At 40.1% G+C, this 14443-nt stretch overlaps 2 protein-coding genes across 2 annotated transcripts; one reads left to right on the forward strand and one right to left on the reverse strand.

The window, feature by feature from the left end:
* Positions 1-2566: 2566 nt before the first annotated feature.
* On the forward strand, positions 2567-4271 carry LOC6562608 (probable serine/threonine-protein kinase roco5). The gene is made up of 2 exons (XM_001988349.2): positions 2567-2651; positions 2717-4271. The coding sequence occupies exons 1-2, from the start codon at positions 2595-2597 to the stop codon at positions 4118-4120; spliced, it is 1461 nt and encodes a 486-aa protein (XP_001988385.1). The 5' UTR covers positions 2567-2594; the 3' UTR covers positions 4121-4271.
* A 1100-nt stretch (positions 4272-5371) lies between these two features.
* On the reverse strand, positions 5372-9072 carry LOC6562847 (mucin-5AC). Its single transcript, XM_032735803.1, has 4 exons — positions 8646-9072; positions 8110-8372; positions 6509-7681; positions 5372-5428 (listed from the first exon to the last, which is right to left on the reverse strand). Exons 1-4 carry the CDS (start codon positions 9070-9072, stop codon positions 5372-5374), a joined length of 1920 nt encoding a protein of 639 aa, XP_032591694.1.
* Positions 9073-14443: the final 5371 nt, after the last annotated feature.

Below are 14443 nucleotides of genomic sequence, written 5' to 3' on the forward strand. Positions count from 1 at the left end.
AAATGGCAAACGTGGAAAGGCAAATGGCAAATGGGGAAAAACAAAAGGCGCTGTTTAAAACGAGAAGCGATTTGAGCAAACAAACGGCACATTGGGTAAGCCAAACCCGGCGGGGAGTCACAAGCGACTCACCGCCACTCTCAGCACAGGCAGCACAGGCAGCTGCGAAAAAGGACACACACGGTCAAGTGGGTGTGCGAGTGTTGGTTGGTGGGTGTGGAAGTGTGTGTGGGGTTATGTGTCCTGTAGGTGTGTGTTCAACTGTCCACGTTTAGAGGTGCTTGCCTTCCGTTTGGTGTTGGCTGCTTTTTTTTTTCGGCTGGGACACTCGTGCAACGGTCGCTAGGTGGCGCCAGACGTGACGCGCCGCCAACTGGCAAAACGGTGGAGGGGGGAGTGGTTTTGGGCGCTGATGACGACGCCTTTGCTTTTAGCTTGATTGCCAAGCCTAGTTAACTGTAAAGTTTTATAACTTTGCCAAGCTCAGCCAGCCCACAGCAGACACCCTGCACTCTGAGCCCTGCGCCCTGTACCCTATATTCTATACTGTGCATCCTACCCCTCGCCTTGCCAGCGTTAAAATCGCTTGGTTTATAACACGCGCCAACGCAGTGCTTGCTGCTCCTGCCACGACCACCCACACATTGTCCCGTCCTTAACAGCTTCGACGTCACTCGACCCTTTTAAAAAGTCGTCAATACTTGGCATGCAGCCCCGTCGACCCCTGCCTTTCCGCCACTGGCTCAGCCGTGCAACGGCCTCTGAACTTTGCCAGCAACGAGGACAGTCGAAGGACGAGTCGCAGACCGAGGCCCAGGCGTCTATCAAATTCCAATTTCGGTCCCTTTTTTTTTGTTGCCTCTACCGGCATTCAAAGTTTATGGCGTCTTTTTAGCGTAAATCCTGCATGGAACCGTTTGGGTAACGGTAGCCCAACCAGCTAACCTCACCCCCAGCTCCCAGTCAATCTGGTTCTCTGGCTTTCATTTTGGGTGCTGCACCCTTTTTGGTAAGGGACGCCACTGGACCATGGCTTCAATTCTCCCCTTATTACAGAGACAGCATCTTCAATATCCTTTTTAGCTCTTTCCGAGGTTTGTGGTGCACCCATCTAACCCTTCCCCATATATATATATATATCAGAAACTTTAATACATTTTTTATTTTTGTCGCTCATACTCATAATACGAGTTTTCCATTTGACGTTCTCTGTGGAAGCGCTGCTTTATATGCTCTTGTTTGATTTATATACCCTAACCGAGTCCATCATCAATTCATTATGCAATTGCTCACTGCTAAAACAGGTATTATGTAAAGGCCAACTAATTTGTAGTGTGGGGCTTACATTGTCTTTCTGAGTAGAAGCTAAATATCTGTCCATTATCATATTAATACAACGCTGACATAATCCATAAGCCTAGGGTATAAAACATGTTTGTATTATTCTGTTATTTGCTTGTAGATTTTTGAGCATTTTCCAACGCTTTGTTAACTTTATTGGCTTTATTGAAATGCTGGCCAGGTATAGAAATATATTTTATTTGCACCACGTATTTGTATACTCCATAAATATGTTTGATATATGTACATAAATTAATTTTATGCAAAAATTTATCCCCAAGCAATAGTTGTCATACTGCTGGTACTTTTGCCATATACTTGATCAGCATCAAATTATACTCATTAAACAAAGTTTCTAGATTTTCATCGGCTTATATAATTATAATGAAAGTTATATGTCAGCAAAACTAAATTTCATTTCTTTCTCAAACTTGCCTGCTTAGTTGACTTTATGCACAACGATTGATTTCTTCCTCTGCTTTAAGTTGGTGGTCACACAATTGATATAGATCTATATCATTTGATTCTGCTAATTTTTACTAAGTATAAATATTTACAAGAAATTGCCAGAATCATACATATACATATATATTTCTGGGAATTTCGTTTTTTCCTATCAGTTCTTTTTGAGCTGCGGAATGAAAAATTTGCTGCGATAACCTATAGCTAAGTCAATAATACAATACAGTGTTCATTCCAAATTTAATGCGGAAAAAGGTGCTTCAATTTGCACATGAATATAAATTTGGAATATAAATTAATATCAATTTTCATTCATATATATTCTAGAGTCTTGTTACTAAAACAAAAGTATCAAAATAATAAATAGTGTCGCTAATTCAGCGTTTAACGTATTGACGGTAAAAACTTTAACATTTCTATTGAAGATTCGAGAATATTATGTGTTTTAATATTTAACATTTAAAAGTGTGTCGCATTCTATATACCACATTTATATATCAACAACAAGTATATAGTTGTTCAAAATATAAATAATGTTGACAAAATAGTTGCAAAATCAAGTAACTAGCAGCTTTGCAACTATAATTTCAAAAAATTCCAGCTTACGAGCGGCCACTATAAATATATATATATATATTTTTATATATACACATTCATATACATATACATATACATATATATATATATGCTAGCTAAAAGTCACTCTTTATTTCGCTGCTAAAACCTGGTACTTAATGAGCACTCTCTCTAAGGCTGGTTTCAGTTATATTCCAGCACTTCGAGTGAACAGAATGAGACACGCAAATATTTTGCTGAGCTTGATCAGCTTGTGCCTGTTGGCTTTGCAGGTAGGTCAGGTTGTGCTGTTGTTTGCTTAGCCTGCAATGACGTCATCGATTGTCTCTTATCACAGCCGGGCAGCGCGACAAGCAGCAGCGATAACAATAGTGGACCCGGCGTAGCACTAACCCGGCAAGCTATCGCTCTGGGCATGGAGCCGACGACGTTGAGCGAACTGTGGCGCACCAAACAGCCGGTGATTGTGAGCAAGATAGACGCACTGGGAAAGGAGCTTTCGACAACCTACGAACTCTCGCCCGATGGCCAACAGATAACCAGCAGCAGCCATAAGGTGGAGCAGGTTAACCCACCCAGTCAACCAGCAGCAGTGGTGCAGCAGCCAACAAATCCACAATCGGACTGGGAGTATGTGCCCCGTAGCCCCAACAAGCTGAGCAGTTCATCGACATTTGGCAATAACTGGCCCAATTTCGGGTCGCCGACGTGGCCCAGCTTTAGCTTCCCATCGAGTGGAATACCGCAAACGTCTACTGGTGATCAGGGACGCACTGTGACCACAACAACAAGAGTCTTTAGAGGACCCGTAAATAGCATCTGGTCAAATGGAGCGGATGTTGCAGCCAAGTGGCCCAACTTTAACTATCCCGCTGGAGTAACGCCACGAACGACCACCAAAACGACGCTGGATGATCAGGGACGCACTGTGACTACAGTGACGAAGACCTATCCAGTTATTTCCACTGTTTCATCGGGAACTGATCCTGATGGCTTGCCCACCAATTGGAACGATTTCAATGGGTTGCCGTCCTGGTTTAAAACCCCCAACTTTGAAAACGAGTCGCCCAGTTTGACGCCCACGCCAGCAGCACAGCCTGTGCCATTGCCCGTGCCATTGCCCACGCGACCCACTGTGTTGTCGCAACCACCGCTTCCCACAGCGGTGCCGAGCTATGATATGTACACCACCACACCGCTGCCCTCGCTGGAGGAGTTTCTCCGGCAGACGCCCAAGACTACAGACACTACCAATGTTTATGAGCCGACTGTAAATAGGACAAGGATAACACGAGTCAATTTCAATAGCGCTGCACGACCAACTATCGCTGATATGGATCCCCAGATGAGAGATATGCTCAGTCGTGGCGGCATTACAGATGAGGATTTGCAAACTGCTCGAGTTCAGGGTAACGATTTAGTCCGAACTGTAGCCCTGCCCGATGGACGGTCCATTACGACGACGGTGCGGATCAAGAACCGGGCGGAACCACAACCAGTGGTCCCATTGCCAACGGCACCACCACGCCAAGCTCCTCCACCAGTTCAACCGCAGGGCAATACAATAGACGATTACCTGTCACAAGTGCAACTAACACCATCAGATATTCAGGCCCAAAACGGCGAGGTGATCAAAACGCTTGTCGACCAAAATGGACGCGTTCTCAGCGTCAAGTTTGTGCTGAGCACCGTCAAGGGAGACGAGCAGGGCCAAGGACAAACAGAGCAGTCAAACAAATAAAACGTTTAATGCGGAAAGGAAAGGAAAACTATCTATAAAGAACTAATTATATAATAATTTATAATTGTATATATGTGTATATACAAATGTATACAGTGTAAATGCTTTCATAAATAAATGCTTATCAGCATGGGGGTATGCCCCAAGATTACATCGCATCGCAAGGCAAAATAATTCAGACTCGCACATAAACAGAGCGTCAAAATAAAAAAGTGACCATGTATTGATGTGCCCGATCACTGGGCAAAATCGGGAGTGTTTTGACTACGCATTTTTTGACAGTCGCATGAAAAATATAACAAAATTGTATTCATAACACTGCTGCCAGGGGGCTACAAAGCAACACGATTGAATTTCATTTGTCTTTTTGCACAGTGCACGTCACTCACAAAGTTTTTTTACGTTGAATACAGAAACGAAATCAAGGCTTAAAGTTCAAAGACTTTAATATATTTGTGTATAAATGTATGACACAATTCGGCTTTATATATTATTATTATGATTATTATATATTATTATCATTATTATTATTATTATTATTATCATTATTATTATTATTATTATTATTATTATTATTATTATAAATTGTTGTTCAAATATGTACTTACCTCAGCTGAAAATATCAAAAACCTTTACAAATTTACAACTACTAAGCAGTCTTAAATAAGCTTTGCGTTCATTTTTTAATAAGCATTCTAATTTATTAAAAATTTCTCCGTTGCATTCAAAATTTGGCAATTGCAAAAGAAATTGTTTGACATACAAAAAGCATTTAATTTTGTGTTTAACTAATTTATTACAACAATTTTTCGGCTTGCGCTAATAACTGAGCTGGAAAATAACAAAAAAGGAGAGAAAAAATCAAATATTATGCAATTCAACAAAATAAAAATAATAACAATAGTACTCTAAACAAATAATATAAATAATACAAAAGCATTGCATTAGGCATGTTTACAGCATCATTAAAGTGAAAACATTAATTGCAGCAAATAATTCAAGCATTAAGAGATCAAATATCATTAAAAAAAAATTTTAAATAAATAAATTAATAGAAATTCAAATTGAACTTCACACAAAACAAACAAAAAAGCTGTTGTATTATTGTTAAATTTTGTGCATTGCGCAAAGCGAAAGCATTTGTTGTGGCCGAAAGGGGTTGTTGTGGTTGTTGCTCTTGTTGGGTGTTTTGTTCTTGCGACACAGCTCTCTCTCTCTCTCTCTCTCTCTCTTTGTGTCTCATAATCTCGATTACATTGCGATAGATGCATTAGATTTATAAGCCAAGCATGTCATAGAAAAAAGAAACTAAATTAGTAAAAATTTGTTGGTGATCAAATACGAATAACAGAACAAATGCTTAAATATTAAATTTGGTTAATGTCTTCTGTATGTAAGCCGTAAAGAACAGTATCTTCGAAATTTCCGAAGATTCAATAACCCATGCAGTAGAACCTCATTGTTTTCGGGACCATTTTATTAGAATTTAATAAAATATATAAGAAATGACTTGTGAATAAAAAAGAATTTTCAATTTGACGTTCTCTGCAAGGGTATACAAAAATGTTTGTTTCGAAGCTGTTTAACTAATTAAAAAGCAATGCCTACGAGGACTTTTAAACGCACTTGAAACTAACAACAAAGTGTGTATTCAAAAAATAAAATATTTCAAAACAATTACACGGGGCATAAATATTTGAAAATTTGTTTGCATATTTTATTTGCATTGTTTGGGACACAACAATGAACAAAATATTGCATATATATATATATATATATATATATATATATGCATATGTTTTTTTACGATATTAAAAAATGCGAAAGCATGCCAAAGGCATACAAATGTAATAAAAACTTAATAAAATATGAAAAATGTTTCAAATTAAAATTTGTGTTGAGCAAAAATTTGATTTGCATTTGTTGTTCTTGGCAGTGCAAGTATAATACTATAAATTGTATAATAAACAATAGTGTGACGAAATGGAAACTTATCTTAATGCAATAACTTAATAATAATAAAATTGTTTATGCAAATGAGTTGTAAAAAAAAACCAAACAATATGAATATGATATCATTGTGTAATTAAGAGATCATATGTTATATTAAAAATTAAAATTGAGATTTTGCAGGAGCGCAGTTCAAGAAAATGTACATATAGCATATAAAAAATATTAATTGAAGAACTAAATAAGATTTTAGATATTTTTGGTTGAGATAATTTGAATTTTTTGGTAATGTGGGTCCATAAATTTTTGTATATAATTCATATATTTTGTCATAGAAACAAAATATAGAAGACATTTTTATATTTCCCATGTGAGTATTCTGATTTCTTATAAGCTAATCTTACATATCTAAAGTGTATATTTGAAATCTTTACTCACCAAGTTATCAAAGCGCAGGGCATCCTCATCGCTGAGGCCCATGCTGCGCGTCAGCTGCAGATAGGTGGATGTGATGGGCTTCAAACGCTCCAAATCTAAGGGCGGCAACGGCACGGGCAGCTGCTCCATGGGAGCCGAGCCGCGCAGCAGCAACTGAGGTATGCGCAGATCCGCTGGCAGCGTCTTGGGCGGACTGGGCAGCTCCAGCTTAAGGGGAGGAGCAGAGACAGGAGTAGAAGTCGATGCTGGCTGGCCATTGCTGGATCTGGAAAATGGAGGCTTTGTTAGATTTATAGGTGTTTGAGGGGCTGTGGGCGTGGCTGTCAAAGCGATCGGTGAGCGTGCACGAGTCGAACTGTCAGGGGAGGACTTTAGTTTCTGAGAGGAACTCGGCGCAGAAGAAGCGACCGAGACAGACAATGGTTTGTTATTATTGTTTGTAGCTGTGCCTGTGGCTGTAGCTGAGGCTGAGACTGAGGCTGTGGTGCTTGTGCTTGTGCTAGTCGTGGTGGTGGTTGGAAAGCTAAGGCTTTGTAGCAGGCTGCTGCCGTAGAGGGGCGGTGCTAAGACCGGTTGGCTAAGCAGCGAGCCGCCCGCATAGAAACGTCTCATGAAATCGTAATAGCGCACAAGATTATCCCGCGACTTAAGCAGTTGCAAGTCAAAGTTCGGAAGCTGTAAGGGATTGGTTGGCATTGGAGCCTGTGGCTCAGTAGGTGGACTAAGCGGACGCTGCAATTGTGTGTTGACTCGTATTTTGGGCACGCTGACCCCACTCGCTTCGTCAGACGCCTCAACGGTTGTGGGGACAATTGGGGGAGTGGATGGTGCATGTGGTGGATGTGGTGCTAGAGCTCCTGCTGCTGCTGTGGCATCCAGCTGTGTGGCACTAGTGCAGCTGGCAACTGATCCTGCGGCCAGCGGTGCATGTGCTTTTAAGTCAGCGCTCGAATGGCGACGCCGCTTGGCCGTCGGACCCGCCTCTAGAGAGCTTTCTGTATGCGATGAATAATTTAAATAGGTTTCCACTTCCGAGGAGCTCTCGTTGCCAGCCAGCTCGTCCTTAGAGACAGCCGAGGGCGAGGAGGGTCGTAGGTTCTTCTTGCACTCGGGGCAGATGGTCAGAAAGCGCGTGACAGCTTCACGGGGCAGAAATGCATAGGTTTCGGTTATCTTAAAGAATGGAAAGAGATTTTAAAATGTTATGAATCCAATATGAAGTACAAAATATTTGGATTACGCAAAATGATATATAAATTGGAAAATAATTAGAACTTCGTAAACTGAATCTGAATGTAATGTTATTAAAGTTGCTGACTGTTCGCAATCATAATTTATAAAGTAAGCTTACTAAAGTATATTAATTAAGATAAAAAATAATAAGATCTACGGAACAAATGTTGTGATAACTGAAATAAATATTATCATATTCTAAGTGTTCTTATAAAAAAATAATACACAAAAGATGAGTAAATAATATGTAAATGAGGAAGGAATATGCATATTTACTTAGTCCGTCTGATAAAATTTCACTACTAACTAATACGATAGTTCATAATGATTGACAAACTGAAGTACTTTGGCTTATACTCTACACTCACAATGCGATAGGTACGTTTCTGTCCCGCATGCATGCCACTGCGTCCGCCCAGCTCCATGTGCACGTTGTAGATGATATCGAAGAACTCCTCAACGCAGGCCACCTTGCGGTAGATGCGACGACCAAAATCTTTGCTCTTGGAGGCGGCAAACAGATCCACGGCGCCGGGATTATCGGAGAGCACAGCAGTGTTGGGCAATGGCTGAAGGCGCCGTCGACTGCCGGGCGCCTCCTCAAAGCCATCGGGTCGTTTGGTTGTAAAACCTGTAAAGTGTAAATCAACGTGAAAAATATATTTTTCTAAGCTTTTCTTCATGAAGACACATTTTAAGAGAGTACGAATACTTTTCTAGAGAAATTGTGCATTATGCATTACTTATTAAATTAGTTATTTAGTTTCAAACTATTTTTTAAAAATATTAAGTTAAGTTTACTGTTAGAGCATGAGTAGCTTAGTGGAAAAGTTTAACATCATATTTAGAAAAATAGTGTAATATTTCTAACAGTTTTCTCATTGTAGATGGGTCAACAACTTACCCTTGGTCTTCACCCAGAAGCGAAACTTGGAGCTATCCGGCCGACTGTGCTCCTTGCCCTCGAGAGCCTTAAGGATGCGCGCCTTCTTGCGCAGCGTTATTGTCTTGGTCTTTGCCTGATCGCCATAGGTCTTCAGGGCCCATGGTTGGAACAGCTCGTAGATTACCTCACGCTCGCTGGCCAATTTGGTCAGCGAGAGCGGGCAGGCCACAGGCTGCTCCACCAGCTCCTCCACATCCGCATCGTAAGCCGTCTCCGGAACAGGTTCAGCCCTACCCACAGTCACGGGAGAGCTCTCTTCACTCTCGTCTATGGCGTAGAGTTTGCGTTTGTTGCCGCAACTCTCCGCCAGGCCGAGTGCAAGGGAGCCTTCCTGGGGCTGAGCCTGGTCGAGAATGTGCTTACGATTGCCATTAGACTTATCCATGGAAATGTGTATGAATTTGTGGCCAGAGAACTTATGAGTTTTTTTCTTTCTTAATAAAACTATCGATCAAGACAAAGTCCAAGCAACAAAGGAGCTCATTGATTTAAAAAACTATAATTTTTTAGATTTAAAAAATTGTTCTTCGATCTGTGGGATTTCATAGGGTATGCTGCAATGAAGTTGAAAGACTTTCAATTATATACCACTTATTGAGACACTTTATATATAATAAAATCGGGATGCATTTTTCATTATCTTAAATCATAATTGAATTGTGCGTAACACCAATTTTCCACTTTTCACTTACGGCTAATTTTTCTTTTTAAGCACAAGAGTTCAACGAAAACGATACACAATGAAAAATGTTAAACAGAAACAGAAACAAAAACAAATTTTAATTTGGTAACAATTTAAAAAAAATTAACAGAAATCCCACATTAACGAAAAAACAAACGCGAGAAATTTCAACAACAAAGCCCAAACAATGAATTGCGCTCAAAAGCAACGCAACGCAACTGAACGCGACGCGACCGAAATGAAAGTTTAAACTCAACTGATCAGCTTTGGGCCACAGAGGGAACCCATCCTCCAGGATGCTGAGGTTCAGTTCTAGGTCCAGTCGAAGACAGGCTGCGTCCGGCTGCAAACCGGTTAAACATTTGACCGCTCATCTTTGAACTGCCCAAGTCAAGTTAATGAACGCTGCAAGCGACAAAGCAAATAGGGATGGCAAAGGAGTAACTCACACCAGTGCACAGGGTATTTTTGTTATAGATAACCATTGTGCCTACCTCAATAATTGCGCAATTGTAGGCTGGGCGACCAACCCAGTGAGGGCTCAACGCTGAACGTCTTTTGCGCTTTTTATGAAATGCCGTTAGAGAAACCAACCCGCAACTCTCTTCCTCTCTCTCTCACTCACTCTCTCTCTCTCTCTCTCTAGCTGTCTTGCTCAACCCGCTCTCTCGGTCGCGTCAGGAGCCACCCCTTGCTTAGCTACGCATATTTAGCATTTTTCTTAGCATACTTTTCGGCGGCGCTGCGCGAGTCTCGCATTCCACTTTTGGTCTCTAAAAATATTTTACGTTCACTTCGCTCACACGCCCGCACTTGGGCGCAACCCCCTCCTCCTCCCTGCCAACAAGCCTGTTGCGCCTTTTTGAGTTCCCTTAGGTATGCATTATTTGACTTTGTTTTGTCATGTTCTCTCTTGTTGTGTTTTGTTTTGTACACTTTTTTTCTCCGTCAACGTATCACATGTTGCGTCATACACACAAAGTGTAATAAAAATAAATGAAAAAAAAGCTTAAGTGGGGTTTAAATATTTGGGGGGTTGGAGAAACTGGGCTGCAAATACCATAACGAGTACATCATATTCAAGATAAGCTCTAAACATCTAATAACCATTGAATAAATATCGCTTTTTTTTCGAGCAGTTAATCGTTTAAGAAGGGGCAAATGAGGTGTGAAATTAACTTACTCGATGGGTTTCACTTTTATGAATAATCAAAACAATCATTTGCAAGATATTTAAAGATTTATTCTAGTTTTATTCATAAAATAGGGTTTTCTTTTCAATTATTTACATGTCAATTGCTAATGTGATTATCGCTTTCTTACCTGTTATAATATTGTCAGTAATAAATCGAATCACGTTGTTTGTGAACGCATATTGTATGCTCATATTTATAGTGCTTATTCCATTATACTTTAATGCAATACATATTTAATATGTTTATTTAAAATTTAATACTTATTTAAGTAACACTTTTACATGTAAAGCTTATACGAAATAATATTGAATGGCATTTTGCTGAAGCGTTCAAAAGTATGCTACACATTTTTAGCAAGCACTGCTAGGAATGCCCGCCTTGGACGGGACTGTGTCTTTTTGGGGTGAGTGTTGGTTGTCGTTTTATCTCTTTAAGGGTAAGCTATTTGTTTTGATTATTCGTTGCCTGTGCAGGAATCTTGACTGCTGATTGGTCGTCACTGTCCCAGTGCCGGTTCCTTGTGCCATCTACAGAACTTCCCCCTCAGTGTCCCGTTCTGTTCGATTTGGTTGTGTTTATATGACTTCTGTCTGCAGCTCAGCCTCAATTGGACCAAATTCAACTTAATTACTGTACCCTGATCACAACTGGATATTTTTGCATACATATTTTGTGTATTTTTGTCCGCCAAAATACAGATGCCAGCGTCAACGGTCAGTTCGTAAAGTTATTAAATTTTAACCGGTTTTTGTAACGTTTTTGCTGCAATATCTTGAATCTGTTTTCAGCATCTGTAACGTTCGCTCGAGTTCGCTCATAGTAACAATTCCGCAGCGGTCAGATACTTAATGAGATGAGGCTGAAGATGCATAGGTCAGATATCATTATGATTTGTTTAACAAGATGGGAAGTCAGAGAACTTAAACAGAGCTGCGAGAAGTCATGTTAGTCAGGGAAACATGGGTAACTGATCTTGATGAGAGCATTTTCTAAATAAATTTAATTTATATTATAATGCTTACTTCCTTTTTTATATTACTTTTACAATAATAAATCCGAAAAATGTTATTTTAATACAAGTTTTTCTGCATATGGAACTGAATAAATTGAAGCCGAATACAACTAAAATTGTAAGAAAGGTTTTTGCTTATATAAATGTAATGCTTATAATAACACTTGGAAGTAACGTTCATTTGTAAATGCGTAATATAGATTTGTTCTAAAATCAATACCACTTAACACTGTGCGTTCTTCTAACTCCTATTTAGGTGAGCTCTTCCCCAATAGGAATCGCAGCCTCTCTCAACCAATATGCTGTCAATCAGCTCATTAAGGACTGCAGCTCATCGCTTATGCATTGAAATTGGCAGTCATTTGTAAAAAAATCAATGCATGTCTGAGTAATCGATGCTGCCTAATGGAATATCTAAGCTAATAGGGCCGCCACATAGGTCAGCGAGCGCAGTCCGCAAATCCCACAGGACACACTTGAACGGGCGGCGATCCGCCTTGGAGGACAATTAGTGCAGCGACTTGGAGACAAACAATGCTGCTGGCTGCTGGCTGTTGGCCATTTGGTGAGCCAATGTTTGGCATCGGAGTCGTCTTGCCATTTGGTTAGCAATTAACCAACTGGCCAAATAGCATGAATAAATCGCCTGGCTAAGTGGCCCTGGATCCAAGACGTTGCCCCGACTGGTTCTAGGGAGGGGTTGCATCTGTGGCAGTAGCAGTAGCAGCAGCAGCAGCAGCAGCAGGACATTGGGCTGGAAACTAGTTTTTGGTTCACTTGGGCGAATCGAAACTTTCTCACGCTCAGCATCCGTGGCAGGACATGAAACTTTTATAAAAATCAGCTGAACTTTCTCATCAAAATTTCAACAGATTTGTGCCCAGAACCAAAGCCGAAAACTCTGATCCATGGCCAGGCCGGTTTTTCAAACTGGACACAGCATCAACGGATAGCTGGGCATCTGACGACGTCGAAACGTTGAACTTTGACACGCATCCCGGCCAAGATGCAACCCCTTCGGTCAACCAGTTTTCACCGGGCTCCGTCGCTGGTCACTATCTATCTAATACATGCGTCCTACAGTTATTTCTCCATATTTTTTGGGGTGGTTTGAAGATGCTGTCTCGCTGTCTTGCTGTCTATTTGATTTGCAATCTTTGCGGCCCGCATATTCCACTCTTTAAATATTCCTTTTCTTGTATTTTCGGCACAGATAATGTCCAGTTTGCTGTGCGTGTGTGAAAAACGGTCTAGAAATCCACTCAATTTGAATGCTTAGCTGCAGATGTGTTGATCTTACTTTGGTTTGTTGTTTGCTGTTGTTGTTGCTTATAATGATGCTGCTGTGCCAAAGGACACCAATAAAAAGTCTACACATCTCCTGCATCAATGCGACTTTTGGTCAACATATAACCAGTTTGATTTTAATGGCCTGTTCCTGCGTATTTTTTCTGTTCAATTTTCAATGTTTTATTTTTTGATGGGATCTGAGCAACGGATCAATATGGTAAAAACGTAATACACTTTTAACTAACAGCGATTTCTATAAAATAGTAGATAAGGATATTTTTCATAAGCAACAAGTAATGCTGTCATTGTTCGTTCTTTCAAATTGCAGATACTTATTATTTTCCTCTTATATGTGTTTTTTCTTTATTTTTTTAATGATTTATTTATCAACTATAAATTATATTTCTAATTAGAGTATGCCAGTATTTGCATTATTTTGGACTTTGAAATAATGTAAAATGGTATCTATAGTAAAAGAAAGCATTAAAAATAAGGCAAATTATTTGATATTATGTAAACAAATATTATTTATGATTTAACTACATCTTTCACATTAACTTAAGCTCTGTAAAATTTGTATATTTCAATGAATGAATTGCCGGCTACTCAAAGACAACACATGCATTGTACATTTCCAATCTGTTATCCCCAAGGTCTTTTTAAATAATTATAATGCAATGTGAAAAAATTTAATTTTATTTCTTTAACCGTTTCAATTACTTTGATTTTATTTATTTGTTCGTTCGACTTTTCAAATGCGTTCAATTCAATTGAAGCTTTTTGTTGCCTCTCTCCGGGGACTGTGTCGATATGGTGCCAGTGTGTGTGTGTGTGTGTGTGTGTGTGTGTGTGTGTGTGTGTGTGTCCTGTGTGTGCATGGAAGAGTTCGATAAATTTCAATTACTAACCCAATTAAAAAATGTTGTACGCTTTTAGGAGCCCGAAAAATAAAACGCGACAACGTATAAAAATAAATGTTGGCAAAAAAATGTATATTTTCAATATATTTGCCGAGCTTAACAACAAAAGCAGCAAAACAGTTGGTGAGAGAGAAAAGTGGACAACAGCGACTCAAACCAATTTTAATTTATTTTTTTACTCTTGCTGTTGTTGTTGTTGTAGTTGTTGGTCGCCGCCGTGACACATACGCACCATTGGCCCCGCCGGCTGTCCGGGGGTATTTATATTGTTGTTGTGGTTGTTGTTGTTGTTGTTGTTGTTGTTGCTGCTGCTGTTGCTGATACTGTCTCCCTGCATCCGCAGCTGTGCTCTCTGCCCTTGCCATATGCCCCCGTCGATATGCGCTGGCAATCAGTGCACCTATGTGTATATGTATGCATGTGTCCTGATCCTGGCCAGGACTATCGCTTCGGCCCGTTTGCTTGCACGCGTTTTCGCATTTGGGCATCTCTTTTACTTTTTGTTCATTTTTTGACGAGGTCGAGCGGGGGGGCACGAGTGGATGAGGGGATGAGGACGAGCACAGCGACGACGATGACGACGAATGGTGGCCACAATGTGCGTGCGGCGACTGTTGGAGCGGTACCGTTATATATTTTTATACATTTTATTTTTC

The sequence above is a fragment of the Drosophila grimshawi genome, unplaced genomic scaffold, assembly GCF_018153295.1.
Source record: "Drosophila grimshawi isolate 15287-2541.00 unplaced genomic scaffold, ASM1815329v1 contig_1377, whole genome shotgun sequence".
Taxonomy (NCBI): Eukaryota; Metazoa; Arthropoda; class Insecta; order Diptera; family Drosophilidae; genus Drosophila; species Drosophila grimshawi.

Excerpts from the sequence above, each read along its gene's own strand:
- LOC6562608 (XM_001988349.2), top strand. The coding sequence starts at position 2,595 with ATGAGACACGCAAATATTTTGCTGAGCTTGATCAGCTTGTGCCTGTTG. Across the intron at positions 2,652-2,716 it reads TGTGCCTGTTGGCTTTGCAG|CCGGGCAGCGCGACAAGCAG; the intron begins GTAGGTCAGGTT and ends CTCTTATCACAG.
- LOC6562847 (XM_032735803.1), bottom strand. The coding sequence starts at position 9,072 with ATGGATAAGTCTAATGGCAATCGTAAGCACATTCTCGACCAGGCTCAG. Across the intron at positions 8,373-8,645 it reads CTTCTGGGTGAAGACCAAGG|GTTTTACAACCAAACGACCC; the intron begins GTAAGTTGTTGA and ends TACACTTTACAG. Across the intron at positions 5,429-6,508 it reads CCCTGCGCTTTGATAACTTG|TTTCTTTTTTCTATGACATG; the intron begins GTGAGTAAAGAT and ends TTACTAATTTAG.